This window comes from Plectropomus leopardus, chromosome 17 (genome assembly GCF_008729295.1).
Source record: "Plectropomus leopardus isolate mb chromosome 17, YSFRI_Pleo_2.0, whole genome shotgun sequence".
NCBI classification, from domain to species: domain Eukaryota; kingdom Metazoa; phylum Chordata; class Actinopteri; order Perciformes; family Serranidae; genus Plectropomus; species Plectropomus leopardus.
In genome coordinates, this window is record NC_056479.1 from 28,471,707 (window position 1) to 28,488,720 (window position 17,014).

General features: G+C 37.6%; 2 protein-coding genes across 3 annotated transcripts; one reads left to right on the forward strand and one right to left on the reverse strand.

Annotated features, from left to right (window-relative positions):
• Positions 1–782: 782 nt before the first annotated feature.
• foxred2 (FAD-dependent oxidoreductase domain containing 2) lies at positions 783–11,324 on the reverse strand. Of its 2 annotated transcripts, none has more exons than XM_042504229.1 (10): positions 11,188–11,324; positions 9,713–9,936; positions 8,590–8,895; positions 7,236–7,487; positions 5,926–6,234; positions 5,661–5,827; positions 4,484–4,649; positions 3,076–3,302; positions 2,221–2,391; positions 783–1,596 (listed from the first exon to the last, which is right to left on the reverse strand). In XM_042504229.1, the coding sequence occupies exons 2-10, from the start codon at positions 9,931–9,933 to the stop codon at positions 1,364–1,366; spliced, it is 2,052 nt and encodes a 683-aa protein (XP_042360163.1). In that variant the 5' UTR covers positions 9,934–9,936; positions 11,188–11,324; the 3' UTR covers positions 783–1,363. The 2 variants fall into 2 exon arrangements, with proteins under 2 accessions (XP_042360163.1, XP_042360164.1); XM_042504230.1 differs by lacking the exon at positions 11,188–11,324 and adding an exon at positions 10,718–10,862.
• A 2,371-nt stretch (positions 11,325–13,695) lies between these two features.
• Positions 13,696–16,950, forward strand: hmox1a (heme oxygenase 1a). Its single transcript, XM_042504231.1, has 5 exons — positions 13,696–13,825; positions 14,692–14,803; positions 14,893–15,108; positions 16,204–16,476; positions 16,601–16,950. The coding sequence occupies exons 1-5, from the start codon at positions 13,776–13,778 to the stop codon at positions 16,784–16,786; spliced, it is 837 nt and encodes a 278-aa protein (XP_042360165.1). The 5' UTR covers positions 13,696–13,775; the 3' UTR covers positions 16,787–16,950.
• The last annotated feature ends 64 nt before the right edge of the window (positions 16,951–17,014 follow it).

Genomic DNA, 17,014 nt, shown 5'->3' on the forward strand with positions numbered 1-17,014 from the left:
GAACAGCCCCTTAGTTTTTAGACTTTCCTCCAATATTTGCTTTTTTTTCTTGTGAATAACTGAATAATTTTTCTCCTTTAGACCCTTAAACACAATTAAATTAAAGAAGGGAAAATAACTCTGGTTGAAATAGTCAAGTGTGGATTAACATCTATTGAAGAGGGTTTGTCAGCAGAAATAAACTTTTTTTAAAGGAGCAGCATGTTAAGATTTTAAGAGATAAAGTGACATCTAGTGGTGAGGATTGCAGATTGCAACCAACTGAAACTTCTCCTGTTAGAAGTCCTTCAGTGTTCAGGATTTTATCGGGAGACGAATTATTGAGAATCTCTCCAAAACAAACGGATCACGTGATTAAACGTCAGAGACAGACATAAAATCCAGATGTTCAGGAGGATTTTACCGAATTATCCGCAGAGGTTTCTTCCCTCTTCAAACATACAGACCTGGTTATTTAAAATGTTAAAAACACTGGACAAAGCAGTTTCATGCAAAAAAAATTTTAAAAAGTGGTTTTATCGATGCTGCTCATCAAGGAGGGGCCTCTAACTGTTCAGCGGTGGCCAACGGGAAAATCCGAGTAAATGTTTGGTTCGTCCGTTACTGTAGAAACATGGAGGTGCAACGTAGTGCTCTCCGTCACGCCCGCAGGAAGCGCACCAGGCTTTGATGCAAATTTTACATAGTGGCCCAAACTGTGCAGGTCCGTCTTGTGACGCCATGGGTCCCATTGACTTAAATTGGGAAAGATTATTTACTGTAAATCAGTAAATAATTTTTTCTGAGCGTCAAACCTCCAAAAATGACTCATTTCACTATCTAGATTTGAGCCATTCAGTTTGATAGTATTTGGAAAGTCTAAAAGGGCCACAATCAGGTCGCCATTTGAGCTTTAGCGAAGTGCTAAACCGGAAGTCAGTCGCTCCACCGGCGGAAGTTAAATGTTCACTGATAACGTGGAAGATACAGGTATTTTATATATTAATAATATTGCGTTTTTTTTGCTTCATGCCCTATTGAGCATCTCTCAAACGAATAAACGCGGCTTCGCGTCAGTGCTGTATCCATATCTTATTAATACATCCATGATCTCCATAGATGGGGACCTGCTTCCTATGTAGATATAAACGGCTCATTTTGAGGTGAGAAAAGCGCAGAAAACACTTATATTCCATTTCTGCCGATTTATCCTCTAAAATCCTACACTCTGCTCCTTTAAGGGATCACAATCCAAAAACGTTGGGAGCCTGATCTGTAGGACGGTATTCTGTCAAATATTTGGTCTTGTGGAGGGACTAATTAAGGGTGCTGGAGGTAGAAAGTCTGAGGAACCAGAACAGCATCACAGTCTTAACTTTAACAATCAGAAGTCGAGTTTCAGCCCTGAAGACACAGAGGCTCCAGCTTGTGCCACGTATTTGGGGAATGCGGGGTCGGCCCCTGATATGTCTGCGTCCTGCTCGCCCGCCATCAGTCCGGCGTCGTGGTTGTGCTGCCACAGCTGACTGTTGTGAGCGACGCCCTGCTGCTTCAAGTATCCGTGCTGACAAAACAGCGGCGGCTTCCGGTGGGTGAGGGAGGAGCGGAAACATGACTCTAAAAGACGAGAGAAAAATTAGCCCCTTTTATGCCGAGATTTAACTATAAAGGCGCTACAAAGTCCCGTCTCTATGGTTCTTCTCATTTTTACACACAACCAAATAACGGCGGCATCATATCACTCCAGTGTGTAATTTTAGGCAGCATGCCGGCATCACAGAACAAAAAGAAGTGTGACGTTTAAAAGCCCGACACACCAAACCGTGATTGGCTGGACTTGAAGAAGGAAGTTTTATATCCAATCACAGTAATTATGTTAACAAATAAATCTGTTACCGTTTACTGGTCTCGATTAAAAATCTACGACCAGGTCAAAATGTGTAAATTGGAGATATGTTACGCACACAGAAACTGAAAAAAATATTTTACATCACATGGAAGGTTATCTATGAAAGATTACTGTAACGACTTTTCAATATTACTGTGACAAAATTCAATTACTTTTCCATAACGCTCCATGATGTTTAGTGATTCCATGACTTTTCCAGGCCTGGAAAATGTGATAATGAAATTCCATGACTTTTACAGGTTTTCTGTGTCCCTGAGAAAGCTGTATCAATACACAGATCAGTGTGATATTCTTTAAAAATGAGTATTTGCAGCACAAACATGCAGCTTTACCCGCGTAGAAGGCCCTGAGGTCAGTGTGGACACAGTGCTCCAGGAAACGCCGCAGCGGCTGGATATGAGACACAGGACTGTCCCACTCTGTGAGGAAGTCCTCGATCATGTGGTGAATAGCTTTGGGTCTCGGTAAAGGCCAGCCATTCGGACGGAGCTTCATTTCTTCCTCTGGGGGAAACAAAATGTACTTTAACATTCATTCATACAGTAAAACTTCAGTTAATAGCCCAGGCTATTAATTGAAAAAACAAGAAGGTAAAAAAACAAACAAAGAAGACGCTAGAAATGACCTAGAAAAAAAGCATAAAAATTATAATTATTCTGTAAATTAATTTGAAAAATATAATTACGAATACAGTTCACTGGACTGGACATTTTTCTTTAAAAAAAAAAAGCAGGAAATGACCTGAAAAAAAAGCTTAAAAATTCTAATAATTCTCTAAAATAATTTCAAACACATGACTATGAATATAGTTCACTGGACATTTTTAAGATAATCTACTAGTTACTTTTTTTGAGTCTCTCTTGTTTACTGTAGTAATAAAACCGTCTTCTTCAGTGCTCATGATGTCAGAGAAATTAACCGAATGATTGAATTTTAGAAATTCTTACCGAGCTAATAATATGTGTAACATGTCCATATTAACAAAAGTTTAAGAATATATACGTATTGTGTGCGTGATCGAAGCAGCTTAGTAAAGTTATCTCCAGCAGGTAGCCAAAAACCTGCTTTTATACGTCCAAAGAACTTTTATAAAAATGTACTGCATGATAACCAGACCGAGCCTCTAATTGAGCCTTTGAAGTAATTCTATAACTAAAAAGTACACTTTTTCATGTATTTGTACTCACCAGTGGGAAGTGTGTCATAGTAATATAAAACAGGGTGCAGAAAGTTGGATTTCCAAGCTTTGGTCCAGTCTGTTTCTGCTCTGCCCCGACCAAGGAAGTCAATCTTCTCCTTCCCGTACTGCATGACCAGAACTATGAGTCCGTGGTGGGAGACCTCGTGACCCGACAGAGAGGAGAACTGAGGCAGAGCCTGGAGGGTAAACTCCTCCACGTATTCACAGTGAGAGCTGAAAACCAAAGAGAAGAAACGACAATAATATGATGCAGGATTGATTTTGCATCTGTTTATTGTGAAAAAAGGTGATTTGCAATGTAATTTCCAGCAATAAAATTTGGTGATTTTTGCCCATGAAGAGCAGCATTTTATGTACAATTACACACAGAGAGTGATACTAAAATAATAACATTTTTTTGTTGTTGCAATTCAAACATTATCTGTCAACTCTGCCATTGCCTGCGTTTAACCCTTAGGGACAGTTTGGTGCATTTAACGCACTTTCCATTCTTCATTTTATGATAATTTTGGATGTGTTCATGCATTTGGCATCAATTATTGCAACATCATGCATTTCTGTTTAATCAGTGAATTTGCAGCTCAGCTCCTACAATAAGTCTAAAATACACTGTGGAAACTAAATAGTTACATTCAGACTGTTATGGTCCAAAAATGCTCCATTGAAACCCATTCAAACTGACATTTTTGATCCCACAGCCATCAGAGCAGAAAAACAGGACTTGTATTATTTCTGGGTGTCATTCTGGGCTTTTGACTTGTAATTTGTCATTTTCAATATTTTCCACCTGATGAGCAATCAATGATGCTGCTAATCACTGACATATCCCAGACTGTGGTAATGCCCCAAAAAATTCTATTTTGCATGTATTATATTGAAAATAATTATTTTTTGTGTTGTTTTTCATCTAAAAACATAGTGGCAGCGTGACAAAAACCTAGTATTTAACAGATTAAAATTCTGAAAATGAATGAATATTTGATATTCATGATTAGTGTGGATGTTGGTTTAAAAATAAAACTCAATGAAAGCAGAAAATAATATAAATGTATAATATTATGTATGTATTATAATATCAAATGGATTTTGTGCTCAGAGAAATACGAGTGTGTGTAATATTAAAGCGGGCCCTGAAGGGTTAAAGTCACTGACAGAATTTCACATCTGAAAAACGATACCTATTTTGACCCTCTTTTTTTTTACACTTATCATTAAAGTGAAGTGAGTTAAAAATATATTTCTCGAAAACACACCCCTCAAAGGGTGATAATGGTGTAGTTATACAGCAGGTGTATTTTGTCTTACATTAATCAAAAGAAGCCAGTTAAGGCGGTTTAGTCGTCTGATGCTGGTCAGCAGGTATAGTTACTGATATCAAAATAACATCCACTTACCCTTTAAGAAGTATGACGTCCCCCAGAACCTCAAACATTTGGTACGTCCCGGAGGCCTCGTTGACCCGCTTCAGAATCCAGGACTGCAGCTGCGTTGTCAATAGCGTCGTCGATGGCCACTGGTTGCCATGGTAACGCTGCTCGAGCACACGATGTACAGCACGGGCTGCGGCAGGAAATCCACACAGAGAATTTAAATAACACAGTGAAGCTGAATATCAGTGAAGCTTCAAGAAGGTAAGAAGGTTTGACATATTACATACCGCCCAAGCCTAGACTGTTTATAGCATAATGTTAGCTTTTGACTTTTTGTTATTGGATTTATGATTCAAAAATCATAAAAGTGGTGTTCATTTGCAAAGATTATCTTGCTGAACAAAATGCGTAAGCATCAATAACCTTTTTATTGTTGTTGCAAAGCTTATTTTCTGTAATAGCTCAAAATCCACTGGAAAAATCCCACAGGCTTTTTGTCAAGAGAACCAGGGAAACGTTAACTTCCAGGTTAGCTGATTTTTATTTTCAGTGTTTACTTTAGTGTTTTCTAGGTTTGTATTTCTGTTTTTGTATGTTTTTTTTTATCTGTTGTTTTTAACTTGCTTTTTATTGTCTCGTTGTATACTTCTTTTTTACTGCTTTTCTGAGAAAAGCTCAAAATGTTGATACTTTTAAACTAAAAATCTATCTTTTTAGTCCTACTCTTTAGTCTTACTCCTCTAATGTCTTACTAGTTTATGTTTTTTTAAGCAAAACCTAAAAACCTATCTTTTTCAGTCTGGCTTTTATGTAGTGTCTTACTATTTAATTTTTTTTTATGGTTTTACTTTTACTTACTTTTGGTTTAAATCAAATTATAAAGCACTTTTAATTGCATTTGATTTGTTTGAAAGGTGCTATATAAATAACATTAGATTGACTGATTGATACTGTGAGCTGCTTTGTGCTTCATTTTCCTTCAGGATTAATGAAGCAAATCTAATCTGATCTAATCTACAAGAAAAACCATCCTCGCAGCACTCTTTTTTTGACCGAGGTAGTTGAGTCTTCTAGGGCGACGATTTAGTACTATCACAATTGTGTACTTTCCCTGCAGACCCTGTGGAGCAGATAAGACCCTGTGACTGGGTCTTATTTGCCCTAAATGTCGCAAAATAACAAACACCAGCTGGACTTTCACCTGTGTACCGGAATCCATGGATGAAGCCGCCAGCAGATAAGCGGTAGTCTCTGGAGTGAGCGGCGGTCCCCAGAACAAACAAACCGGGCGTGTTCTTCCCTTCATACCACGCTGTCACCCCCGGCAACCTCCCTTTGGCATTGTCGCTGTTCGGAGGGCACGCAGAGCTGCGAGGATGAACATTACATGTTATGTTTGTTGACAGGGAGGTACATTAAAGTACAAATACTGACACAGTACAATACCATGTTGCATAAGTCTGCACCTGTCAAATATGCTGAAGTTGAATCTGAAGCCGAGGCATCGAATCACGCGGTCGTAGGGTTTTCGCACAGAGAAGTTGTCGAAGTAATACCCGGGCAGCTCGTCTCCGGTCACATCGGAGCTGTTCTTCTCTTGCACGTACTTCTTTAACGTCAGGTACATCTGACGCTTCTTCTCTTTCTTCTTTGCGCTCGATCTTGTTCTGCTTTCCTCCTTTCGCTGAGCGATAACTATTTTGTCCAAGCTCGCCTCCACCAACCCATCGAGGGACTTCAGCTGATATGTGTCTAATAGCTCGTTATTTACGGCCCTGAAAACGAAAAGCAGAGATCAGTTAAATAAAAAATGTTAACAATATGCATCATTATTTTTAAAAAGTTATATTTTCCCAGGATTATGCACTGTGAAAAGTGAAAAAGTCGATGTCATATAATAGAAATCTGAAAATAAAAGTAACTTCATACAATAAACATAGAAAAATTAACCAACAAAAATAAACAGATACAAATAAAAATTAATCTAGTAAAAAAAAATAGTATTAAATATGTAGTAAAAACAGAATCATCAGTGTTATATACTAAAAATACGAAATAAAAGTAACTTCAAATAAACAAACAAAACAATGTGGAGTATCTAATACTCACACTCAAACCACTCCGCTCTAAAGACCAGGCATTTAAACAGTCTAAGTTTATATGATTTTCTACTTTCATTGAGTTTTTTTTTTTTAAACCAACATCAGTCCTAATCATAGATATCAAATATTCATTAATTTTCAGAATTTTATACCTTTAAATTCCAGGTTTTGTGACAATGCCACTATGTTTTTAGATGGAAAAAAAATGCAAAATTGAGTTTACTACATGCTAAGTAGATTTTTTGGATTATCACAGTCTGGAATATGTCAATATTAGCACCAACATTGATTTTTATACATTATTATTTTTTGTGCAGCGTCAAATAATCACACTCATACCGCTCTCACGCTATTAAAATTATTAAACATTATTATAGTTTTCTACTTTCATTGAGTTAATTTTTTTAACCAACATAAGTCCTAATCATAAATATCAAATATTCATTAATTTTCAGAATTTTAACCCTTTAAATTCTAGGTTTTTGTCATGATGCCACTATGTTTTTAGATTAAAAAAAAACACAAAAAATGTATTATTTTCAAAATAATACATTAACCCTTAGAGGAGTTAGAATCAAATGAACAGGAACATTACTGATGCTGATAGTCGGGAACTTGAGGTTATGTAACAGGACTGTGGGGCAACACCTGAAGAGAAACGTCTTTGGCGTTACCTGAGATCTCCCACATAATGAGTTTGCCAGGCGAGTCGAACAGGGCTGGAACTGAGCATGTGCACCCGACTGGCTCTTCCCAGGATGCTCTGGGCCGTTTCAAAAGCCGAGTTCCCTTTGCCCAGAATCAGCACGGCCTGGTTCCTGTAGTCCTCAGGATCAGTGGAGATGGACTCGTAGCCTTCGACCAGGTCAGAACCCAAAAACTCGACCTTCTGAGGAACCCACAAACCTGTGGCTGCCAGCAGGACGCTGAGGGAGAGAGGACGAGAGCGGCGCCATTAGGCCTGGACGTCCGAGGTCTCAGCCCCGAATGTTTTATTAAGAGCCCCGGATCTAAATATGTGTGTGAATATAAAGTTAAAAGAATAGATTAAGAATAGGTAAAACCAAGCGAACCGCCTCTGATTTATTTTTTTACCCTCACCAAAACTGCAGACATTTTTTCCTTGAGCCTCAGTGAGCGACTCAAGGAAAATGCATGAAGCGTTCATCGCACATCATGTGTTTAAGGACCATCCGAAATGTCAAAATCCAATTTCTGTTTTTACAGATTTCTGACTATAACAAATGGTTGGCAGGCCCGCAGGTTTAAAAAATCACTAAAAGTGTTAACCCCTCTCCCAAAAAAGGCATAGGCGAAAACAGTTTAGAGAAAAAAAAAAAAACTAGAACGTAGAAAAAGAAATATAAGATAACTTTTCAAGAAAAGAAAAAAATAATCAAAAATAAACACAAAAATTTAAAGGAAAAAAACTGCCAAAAAATGTTAAAAGGAAAATAAATTCCAAACCCACGGCCCTGTTTTCTTTAAAAATCAGCAGTAAAATAAATACAAAATACGGCCATTTCAGTTGTATGGCTCTCCCCTATACCAAAATTTAAAAAAAAAAATTGACAAGCCACCCCTTTATGCACCACCCCCTCCTTTCTCATAAATAACAAACAGTCCCTAATAATATTAAAAAAGCCCTGGATCCAATAATTTATCCTTACTTATATTAGACTGAATGAACATAGTTAAAATAAAGACTTTTTTCTTAAACTTTTGTCAATTTATTTTTAATGATAGTATCTGTAAAGTATTCTGTTTCTACTAATTACTAACCACTAACTACTATTTTTAACATCACGATTCAAAATTAAAGTATAAAATAAAGAGTTTTTCAGGGTTAATAAGGTGCCAGAGTGCATCAAAAGCATTCAAATAGGAGGATCATCACCGACCCCCCTACAGAGGTCCAGGCTAATCCCCCAGAGTCCTAAAATCCCAGAGACGTCCCTGGAGGACAGACAATCCACAATCCTAACCAATGTAAAGTTTGGATCTCAGGTTCAGCGTGACGTCATCTACCTGCACGTGAAGTCCGTCGCATGTTGATCAGTCAGGATGTAGCTCCTGTCGGTGGCTGACTGCACCGCCCGGATCCTCCCGACGTCCACGCCATACCGGACCCTCAGCCCGAGCTCCTTCACGAACATGGACAGGTAGAGCGGGAAGGCGTCGGCCGGCGGGTAGAACTCGCTGCTCACCCTCTTGAACAGGAGGTCGGGTTTATCGCTCAGCAGCGAGTTCCAGTCGTGGCGCAGGTTGAACTCTCGGTTCTGCCGTCCCGTGTGGATCTTATTGATGCTGATGAGCTTCCTGTGCCTCGGGTACCTTAAAGCAGAGCAGAGGACGCAGCAGTTAGAGGGACGGTTCGGATTTTTTCAAGTGGGGTTATATGAGGTACTTAGTGTTTTAAATGTTTTAAATACAAGGAAGATAAAGTTCAAGAATACTTAACCTGCTTTGTTTGGGGGCACTTTTACAAAATAGCAAGACAATGGCAATAATTTAAGGACATTTCTCAGATTTTAGGACGTTTCTAAGATTTTTTGGATATTTCTCGGATTTTAGGACGTTTCTAGGATGTTAAAATAATTCTCAGATTTTAGGACACTTCTGGGATGTTATGACATTTCTCTGATTTTTGGACGTTTGTTGTATTTTCGGACATTTCTGGGCTTTTCTGACATTTTGTGTATTTTAAGAAATTTCTTGCATTTTAGGACATTTCTGGGATATTAGGACGTTTCTAGGATTTCAGAAAATTTCTTGGATTTTAGGACATTCAGGATTTCAAGATGTCTTTTTTCTAGGATTTCAGGACATTTCTAGGATATTAGGATGTTTGTAGGATTATTGGTTATTTCTCAAATTTTAGTACGTTTTTAAACTTTTATGACATTTTTTTGATTTTATGACTTTTCTAGAATTTTAGGACATTTCTGATGTTAGGATATGCGGTTTTTATGATGTTTACTAGATTTGGGGGCCTGCCAACTGACATCTACTGTATCTGTGTATCTGTGTACACAGTAAGTATCCCACACAACCTCACTTCAAAAAAATCTGAACCATCCCTGTAAAGGTTATTCGGGAGGCTGCTTTTTCGTGTGTCTCTTGCAACATACGACAACACAAAGTATCGTACTTGTTAAAGAAGCTGCCCGGCCCTGAGTTCCTCTCCAGGATGATGTAGTCTCTTTTGGCCTTGGAGAGGAAGTATCCCATCTGCAGCCCTGCAGGCCCGGCTCCGAGCACACAGTAATCATAGCGGCGCGTGGCGTTGTGATGATGATGATGGTTATCGGGAGAGCATGTGACGCAGCCAATCAGGATGAAGAGGAGAAAACAAGGAAGGTTCGAATCCATAACCTGTTGGACATAAAGCAACGGTGTATGATTATATGATACCGTTATTAATATATTCCCGTCATAAATCTATAAATAAAAGCCATTAAAATATTTTAAGTGCTGCACAAGGGCTGTCGTCATATAAACATGTATAGAGCACAACAAAACAGAGGTCTATACATTTCAAAATTAACGTTCAGACATGAAAACACAACAAACAAAGCTAAAAATTCATCGGACTGCATTGTTTTAACAAAAAATAATAATATTTCTAATTACTATAATTTCAATTTAAAAATTATACGTTTTACATAATTGTGTTACAGAAAGAAGATAATATTTCAAATAAATACATATGTTTTCTATTTTCAGCATATCCTAAAATTTGTTTTTTTAAAAAAAAAAAACATTTTTTAACAAGAAGAAAAATTTTTCAAAAAAACAATTTTAATAATTACTATGTTTTAAAATTGAAAATTATATCCCTGTTTTGGTTTTTTTTTTTTTTTTACAAAAATTTTTGTTTTTTTTTTATTTCAGTAGACCTTAAAATTGTTTTTCGAAAAAGATAGAATAATTCTATATTTAAAATCATGTTACAGAGTATAGATAGATAGACTTTTTGGCCATGGTAATAAAATCTGATGTTCTGCAAGCCCTCAGTAATACCATAAAAAGAAAAATAAAATCTCCATGGGTCTTGCTTTTAACATACTGCAGCTGATAAAAAATGTAACCTATAGCAAAATACATAAATGAATACATAAATAAAATTAAAATACAAACATAAATCCACATGTACCTTATCTGAACGCCTCACTGGGAACACTACGGTGAAAATAATTCAGCATTAATTTAGCCATAAAATGTTTTTTATGCTTTTTTTCCCGCAAAAAGTTGTTTGTAAACTATCTTATCTTATATTATTTAGATAATTTTGATCATTTGCTTCACCCCTCGCCTGCATTGGCATGTGGGCCACGATCAGGCAACATCTTGAATAAACCTCGCGTGTCGCTGCTCTGGAGCACAAAAACACAAATCAGCCCAAAATCATGATGTCGTCAAAACAGACAGACGGCTACTATCAGATCATTTAGCGCCTCAAACATCAGTAAACGCGTTAAAAACCAGCGGTAAGCTGCTGGTGGGACCCCCGGCTCTCCTGGAACTCTGCAGCCGGTGGTCCTTCACCCTCCCGGGGCTGCGGCGGCTGCGATGAGCCGCTGAGCAGCTGTGAGGTTACAGACAGAAACAGAGACCTGACGTTACCTTTTACACCAGGCGAGCCCTCGCGCGCAACATCTGCGGATCTGCACGTGTGAAAGCCCTCGAGACCGCTACATGTTTACTGATTAACGTGCAAAAGCTCGATATGTGTGTGTGGATATGTTTCTTCATCCCAGAAAACCCACCAGTTCATCCCACTTCCCCCTCCGGATCACACACACCAATGGACGGCTGCGAGCATCAGGGGGCGTGATTAGGGAATACCATAGAACAGAATAGAATAGAATAGAATAGAATAGAATAGAATAGAATAATAGTTGGGATGGGGAAGTGTATATGTGCACACTATATTTTCCAAGAGGTGTTCCACATTTTAATAAAGTATTAAAAATTCTTAAAATTCCTCATCATGAGAAGAACCTACAAAGATTAAACTTCCAAATTATTTGAATTATTTGTGTGTGTGTGTGTGTGTGTGTGTGTGTGTATTCTTTGATATTCTCAATGCCTCATCAGTGAAAAAAAGCTATTATTGACTGCTTCAGATTAAAATTACATTAAATTAAATTGCATAATCTTTCAGTTCATACACATGAATTGGCAGTAATTAATTTCAGTTGACACCACCGGCTCAATTTATCACTCACAGTGCTTAAAATTTAAACTTCAGTTTCTCTCAGCACAAAGACTAAATCAAAATGACACTTTTTTCAGGAAACAAAACTAACAAAATGACATGTAAACTAAACAGTTACTTCATCTTCGTTCAGCATCACCACTTTTACTGCCATTTCAACTTCTTTTATTTTATTTTAATTATTTATTTATACAGTTATTGTCTCTGTCATTTATTTTATTATTTTATTGTATTTCTATTACCATGTCAGCCACGACTGTGCCAGTATTTTTTGGATTGTTTCAACTGCAAATTTTAAGCAGCAAACACACAATTTCTTTTCTGAAAATTTTGCCTTTAAAACTGTTTTCGCTGAGCAGGCCTTTTCACAGCCAACATATGTTAGTTGCTACTCGGCGTAAGTGTAGTGTTGTACTCTCATTTCACAATTGACACAAATTTTATGTTTTAGTTGAACAGTTTAAAGCGATAATATCCATGTTACAGCCCTGCTTTAATGCAGTTAAAGAGCTTTTACTCACCGTTAGGTAGAGGACTTTCGCTGAGCGTGAGGAATGGAGCTGTAACTTCAGGATCCGTCTATCCAACTGTCGCTGTCAGTGTTTGTTCAGGTTTCTCCAGGCGGACGGAGATGGACAGAATTATTTGTCTAAACAGAAAAACATTTAGTGGTCTCTGCCTGAGGCAAAAGCTTTCCTCTTTTCAGTGGTTTGTGTGAACTTTCCGCAAAAAAAAGCAAATTTACCAAAGGTCCATATGTGTGTTTAAACCCTTAATCTAAGCATTTTATGTCGATATCTTCAGACTATTATCTGAAAAGTACTGACTGTACTAATATTTGGTGTATCTCCGTGTATCAGTATTTTCAAAAGCGGTAAAAATATTCAGATCTGTAACTGAAGTAAAAGTGGAAGTATCGAAGGCGAAAAAATACTCCAAGTGAAGTCAAAAGTAAAAGTTCAGACAAAGTGTTAGACAGTTACATCTGGTGAAGAAGGTGGAGGTATAAACTTTTTAAAGACTTTTCTCAGGTTTTAGGTCTTTTGGATTTTAGGATGTGTCTAGGAATGTAGGACATTTCTAGGATTTTAGGACTTTTTGTTGGATTTTAGGACATTTCTCGGATTGCAGGACACTTCCAGGATTTTGGGATGCTTCTAGGATTTCAGGGTGTTGCGAAGACCTCAGAATGTGTCAAGGATTTTAGGACATTTCTTAGATTTTAGGATGCTTTTAAGGATTTGAGGATGTTTCTTAGGATTTCTGGATCTCAGGATTTTAGGACATTTGTTGGATTTAAGGACATTTTTTAAACTGAAGGATACTTCCAGGATTTTAGGACATTTTCAGGATCTTAGATTGTTTCTCAGATTTTAGGACATTTTGAGGATTTTAGCGCATGTTTCGGATTTTAGGACGCTTCTTGGATTTTAAGACATCTACAATTTTAGGAAGTTTGAAGGACTTCAGCACGTTTCCATGATTTTAGGACATTGGGATCTTAGCTAGGACCTCTGTCAGTGGGTGTGGGGGATCCTCCACTGGCACTGTTTTGAAAAACAAGCTCTATTTTGGTGCTGTTTTATTCACTCTGGATCCTTATGTAGACTAAAAAGTATAAAATCAATTCCCAGCATGAATCACTTTATTTTTATTGTGAATTAGAAAATGTTTGGGGAGCCACTTGGCTCTCTACCGGGGGCCAGATTTAGCCTGAAGGCCCTACGTTGTGTATCACTGCTGTAAACTTTGATTTCTGCCTTGTCATGTTTTCAGATTTCCCTTCCATGTTTTTCTCACTTCTGCCGTGTCATGTTTAAGCCTCAGCAGTCTGAGGGATGTGAGTCAGCAGTCACACTTCCCCTTTGACTCAGCTGCTACAGCAGATCTCAGCTGTATAAAAGAGGACGGAGCTGTGAGGGGGACACAGTGGACCGTAAACTCACAGGGGGAGACAACTCTCAGAGGACGACAGAGAAGACAGTCTGCACAGATGGAGAACATGAAGAGCGCCAGGAAGGACGACACAGGGGACGTCGGCAGGTATACAGACACCGAGGCAAACTTTAGTGCCATCGTTACTGCTTAATGGTCGTTTTTCATTATTATATACGAGTGTTACTAACTATATATTATTTAAAAATGATTATTGTAGAACAGGACTTGAAGTGAATATTTGAAAATAATTTAGGGACTGTTTGTTATTTATGAGAGGGGAGAGGGTGCAAAAATAGGGAGGCATGTCAAATCATTTTTTGAGCACCAGAGAGGAACTTATCTTTTTATTTTGGCTTCCAGAGCAGACGTACAATATAAATGTCTGTATTTTTAACTTATTTTATCTTCAATTTTTAAAGAAAACATGAAGGCACGTTTCCTTTAAACATATTTGCTTATTTTTTCTTGAACTTTTCGGGGTGATTTTTAAAGAAAAAATTCTGCATATTTTTTTTGTTGTTCTTGTTTTTGTAAGCTTTTGGTGGAAAAAAAGGAAAAAAAAGCTTTTTATATTTTTCTCTTTTTGTGATTTTTAAAGAAAATATTTTAGGTTTTTTTCTGTCTTTAAAATTTTTGATGATTTTTTAAAATATGCCTTCACACAAGCCTGTAGTCTTGGACAGCAGTTTTTTTTTTGTTTTTTTTTTTTAAATCACCAAAAAATACACCACTAACCAAAGCCAGAAACTTGTAAAAACAGAAATTATGACTTTTCCAAAACTTTCAGAGCATATTTAGTTTTCCAAGGCAAACTTTGACTTTTACATGTTAATGACCATATGATCCCTGTTAATCATGCTGAACTGTGAGATTTTAAAGTTTGATTTCATGCTTTAAGCGTTCCTTCAGAATAACTGTATTAATATATCTATTCATATTAATAATTGTATGCTTTTTGTGTTTCCTGTCAGCGATTTATCAGAGCAGATTAAAGCAGCCACCAAAGAAAACCACGTCCGAGCTGAAAACACACAGCTGATGTTGAGCTACCAGAAGGGGCAGATCACGCTGCCTCAGTATAAAGTAAAACTCCTGATAAACACATCAAGATCACGCTCTCGCTTCTCTTTCTGTCCTAAAAAGCCTAAAGAGTCTTTGTGTGTTCGTCTCAGGTGCTGCTGTGTTCGCTCTACCAGATCTACAAAGTGCTGGAAGAGGAGCTCGACAGAAACTGCTCCCATCCAGCCGTGGCACCGATTTACTTCCCCCAAGAGCTCGCCCGTCTGGAGTCGCTCGAGAGCGACCTGGAGCATTTTTTGGGCTCAGACTGGAGGAAGAAAGTGATTGTTCCTGCAGCCACACACAGATACGAGCAGAGGCTGCGACAGGTGAGCGGGGACGTTCAGAGCTGTGGGAATCAGCGAGGGCGCCACGATACGATATTATCACGATAATTTAGTCACGATACCATGTTAATGTGACTTTAAATGTTTTTTTGACTATTAATAGAACAGTTTTTTTAAACTTCAAATGAAGTCTCACCCAAAGTAATAAGATTAAGTATTCCCTTTTTTTAAGTCTTTAATTGTAGCAAAAGGTTTCTAGTGTACTGAAAAAGGTATCAAAACAAATTTTAGTTTGCAATATTAGTGATTCATAAAAAACAAAAATCTATATCTTGCACCTGTGTATGCAATATTACCAAGCAAAATATTATGTTTTGCTGCATTGATGATTTTTTTTTTTTTTTTTGCTTTATCCCTATTCAGAAGTAACCTGATCAGATATTAAATTGTATCAAATCTAAAAAAATGTGTTTTTAAAGGACAAAAAAAGGGATTTTGAAATCAGATTTAATCATGTTATCCAGTTTTGTTGTGGTTTGAAACAAACTCTGCAGCTACATCACAAGTCTTATAATGTCTTATGTTCAATATTATAGATATTAACCTTTAAAAATGATTAATTAGTTTTAAATTTTATATTTTTGATGTCTTAATTGCACCAAAAATATATTTTTGTCAGAAAGAGTCAAGCTCCTTCGCATCAAAGTTTATGTAACAAATTTTAACTACGCCTGATCTCACTGTCCTTCAGCATATTACTTACACTTAACTTTTTGGGTGTAGATTAACTGAACTTTAATAACATTATTCTACTACATAACTTAGCTTTATGCTTACCTGCAACTGAATAAGAAACAGATGATTTATAAAAAAAATCTGCATTTAATTTGGTTAAAAATGTCTTAAACAGCATTAAATGTAACTGCCTGATGCATGAAGATTATTATTAATATTATTATCATCATGATGTTGCTTTGAAGAGTATTGAGCTGATTCTGGACAGCGAAACATGGGATTTCCAAATCCAGATCACTTTAATCCAGATTAAATTTTGCTCCAGTGTGTGGTCTTGTTATGAAGTAACAGCTGAACATGTCCTTGTTTTATTTTTTTATTTTATTATTCATTTGTTTTCAGCTTGGTAAAGAGAGCCCGGAGCTGCTGGTGGCGCACGCCTACACTCGATATCTCGGCGACCTGTCGGGAGGTCAAGTTTTGGGAAAAATCACCCAGAAGTCTCTGGGGCTGAGCAGCAAAGACGGGCTGTCGTTCTTCTCCTTCCCCGGCGTGAGCAGCCCGAATCGCTTCAAGCAGCTTTACCGGAGCCGCATGAACAGCATCGAGCTGACGGCGCAGCAGAGAGCGGCGCTGCTGCAGGAGGCCGTCGACGCCTTCGAGTCCAACATCCAGGTGAGAGCAGAGATTAACGTCGCCGACCGAAAATAACACCCAGAATTTCTTCAAGTCACACTGAAACCACTGAAAGAGGAAGTGAGTGTTTGAAAATGCTGAGCGGTTTCGTCTTTTCCTGCAGGTTTTCGATGACTTGCAGAAAATGTTGAGTGTCACAACAGAAACTGCAGACCAATCAGAGCGCAGCGTCGTCAAAAACACGCTGTTCCCGTCTTCACCCATCATGCAGTTCACCGTGGGAGTGTGTGTGGCTCTGACCACCATCGGGATGGGAATCTACGCCATGTCGACCTCGACAGCACTTTAAACGCACAAACTGCACTTTACTGACAAACGAAATTTAATTTCATCTCGAAAATAATCAAATCACATCTGAAACTGGGATTATTTTACTACGTATTTGTATGAACTTTATAGAAAATGTAACTTTTTAATGATTTTTGTTGAATAAAATAATCAGAATTGACACTATTATGACTTCAAATACTTTTATTACTTTTAATTTTACACATCATGAATACACTTAATATTTTTG

Coding starts and splice junctions, on each gene's coding strand:
- foxred2 (XM_042504229.1), bottom strand. CDS start 9,933: ATGGATTCGAACCTTCCTTGTTTTCTCCTCTTCATCCTGATTGGCTGC. Junction 5,828..5,925: donor AACTTCAGCATATTTGACAG/GTGCAGACTTAT, acceptor TCATCCTCGCAG/CTCTGCGTGCCCTCCGAACA. Junction 1,597..2,220: donor CCTCAGGGCCTTCTACGCGG/GTAAAGCTGCAT, acceptor CTCGTCTTTTAG/AGTCATGTTTCCGCTCCTCC.
- hmox1a (XM_042504231.1), top strand. CDS start 13,776: ATGGAGAACATGAAGAGCGCCAGGAAGGACGACACAGGGGACGTCGGC. Junction 13,826..14,691: donor GACACAGGGGACGTCGGCAG/GTATACAGACAC, acceptor GTTTCCTGTCAG/CGATTTATCAGAGCAGATTA. Junction 14,804..14,892: donor TCACGCTGCCTCAGTATAAA/GTAAAACTCCTG, acceptor TGTTCGTCTCAG/GTGCTGCTGTGTTCGCTCTA.